Source organism: Penaeus chinensis, chromosome 27, assembly GCF_019202785.1.
Source record: "Penaeus chinensis breed Huanghai No. 1 chromosome 27, ASM1920278v2, whole genome shotgun sequence".
NCBI classification, from domain to species: domain Eukaryota; kingdom Metazoa; phylum Arthropoda; class Malacostraca; order Decapoda; family Penaeidae; genus Penaeus; species Penaeus chinensis.
In genome coordinates this window covers 21,295,102-21,297,601 of record NC_061845.1, presented here as the reverse complement: position 1 = coordinate 21,297,601, position 2,500 = coordinate 21,295,102, and the positions used below count along the sequence as shown (strand labels likewise).

The following is a 2,500-nucleotide window of genomic DNA, read 5'->3' as shown; positions in this document are numbered from 1 at the left end:
GCATCTTCATGATCATTCATTATCCTATTAGTTCTATCCTCTAAAATGCAATTCATGTTCTCTTGTGAATCTCCATCCTTTTGGAAGTGTGAGTTGGAGAGGCCCTCAACCGTCTCCTCCTCATGGATGATGAGAGTACAGCTGTTATCCCCATCAATGCTGTCTTCACACAGGCCTTCTCTTAAGCTAGGCTCTCTATTAGACTCCGGTGGACCAATAACTTCAGGCTGTTCTTGAAGGTGATCCAGGTGGTCAGGCTCAGGCTCTCTCATTTCATCTTCACTCATGGCTGTTTCACTTGCCATTTCATCATTTATCTCATTATCACTTGTTGCTTCATTATCACTTTTGCTATCACCGAATACAACATAATCTCTGTTCTCAAATTCCATGTCTTCAGTGCTTTCTCCCTTCTCATTTTCTTCAGTAATATTTTCTTCCTGCTGACTAACTGAAGTTTTCCTTATTGCTCCTTTGTATATTCTATTGTCCCTATAACCTTCTAAACTTTCATTTCCCAAGTAACTTCTAATCTCCTCATTATCACTGTTAGTTTTCTGCAATGGGAATTTTTGGTTTTCAAGTGAGGGCAAGTCAACTTCTGCTCTGATATCACCTTGTTCTTCATCATTGATCTCATGGCCAGCTCCTTCTGAAAATTCATTTGTAGCATCAGAATTTGGAGAAATACTCTCTTCAAGATTTTCTACTTCCTGTTTAATGACACTAGTTTTTTGCAAGTCTTCTCCTTCATAGGAAAGGTCAGCTGATTCATCTCTGTCAGGATGATTCTTTCCTTGGTCTTCATATTCATCTTCTATGGCTTCATGTTCAGCTGATTTTTTAAATGTCTCAATGCTCATTTTATGAACCATATCCTTCTTGTATTTACTCTCCTTTACACTGCACGAATGAACCTGGCAGCCTGACCAGTTACCAGGTATATTTTGTGGGTCTCCCTGTTTTTGTTTATTAGTCTCATCATCACTGATACTACTTCTCTCAACTCTGTAATCTGTCATATTTACAGGGGTGTTTGTGTCATGTACTGCTGAGGAAGAGCACATGCAGTCTTCACTCTCTTCATTTTCCTCTCCACTTGCCAAATCCTCCCTTTCTTTTGAGCTTTTGCAGCTAGAAGCACTGGGAGAAATAGACTCTTCCTGGTCTTTGAAGTGGCTGTCATCACATCTTTCTTGGTCAAGATGACTGTTGTCATGGACACTATCCTTCTCACTGCTCGCATATTCTTGTGCATAGGAGTCTTCTATGCTGTCCCTGCCTCCTTCATGTTTGCCCTCTTGGTCTTCATCTGCCTGTCCTTCTTGCTCTGTGTCATGGTACATTTCTGCATCAGCCTCAGTTGATGCCAAGAGCACATAGCATTCTCCCTGAACCCATCTGACAACAGTGCCTGATGTATATCTATGGATATCACTGTGCTGTGATTCAGGTAACTGTGATGTGTCCCAACCGCAGCTACAGCCATCTGAATATATTTCATGCCCTAGTTCTTCTAATTTCTGAAAATATAAATATACAAATATGTACTGGTATAAACAGCCTCCACCAAGGTATTTAACTTTTATATCCAAAGAACCATATATGGTCATCAGCCCAAAACATGAGTCTCTTTGATTTCTAATCATTGCATTTCCTAATAAATTGCTATAAATAACTGTCAAAATCAATAATCCAGATGAAGAGTGTTTATTCTTAAATCAATTTATGTCTACTAGGTTTATCATTCTGACAGCTTAAGTGAAACTTTTCATCTTAATACATATCTTCCTATCATTTGTCCAAAAATGCAATTTAAGGAGATAAACAGTAAAAGATAAAAATCTAGAGATATTTACTAAGTGTAGTTAGTTTTTAGAGCAGAGGTCTCAAACTCATGGCCCATGGACCAACTGTTGCCTCTGTGATAGTAATAAATGGCCCAAGGAGTGACAACAATACTTATTAGCCTTTGAAAATATGATCATCATTAACAAAAGTAATATATGATCAAGATATTGATAATTCATAAATGAGCTTGATTTCATAATGGTAATATTTCAATTTGACCCAATGCCGCCTGGGAAAATGAATAAAAAATGGAAAATATGCTGTGCTCATTTTCTATATTTTTGTGAAATGTCTCTGCACAAAGATGGCTCTGCTAGTGCTTAGCCACAAAGGAGTCAATTTGTAGACCTTGTGACCTTACCTGATTTGAATTGGTGGGAAAAACATATTTTTTACTAGTGCTATGAATATCAATGGTGTTATTTTTATTATAAACATTATAATTACTATAATGTAATAAACATTAGTAACAGCAAAATAAGATAACGTAAAATATTTTCATAAATCAAAGAAAAAGGTAAACGGGCGGGACAGGCAGTACTCGTAACTGGCTCATTGGTGACAATACAAGTGTAGCCATCTATGTGTAAAAACAATCAAACAAGTAACTCACAGTGGGCATAGCATGTACCTACACATAATGCTTGTC

General features: G+C 37.4%; 1 protein-coding gene across 4 annotated transcripts in view; it reads right to left on the bottom strand.

Annotated features, from left to right (window-relative positions):
• Positions 1-2,500, bottom strand: part of LOC125039588 — a 12,249-nt gene that overhangs the window by 6,326 nt on the left and 3,423 nt on the right. For all 4 annotated transcript variants that reach the window (XM_047633713.1, XM_047633712.1, XM_047633714.1 and 1 more), the window contains exon 5: positions 1-1,523. This exon is cut by the window's left edge and continues 299 nt beyond it. In XM_047633713.1, coding sequence (XP_047489669.1) covers positions 1-1,523 — 1,523 coding nt within the window. The remainder of the gene's footprint in view (positions 1,524-2,500) is intronic.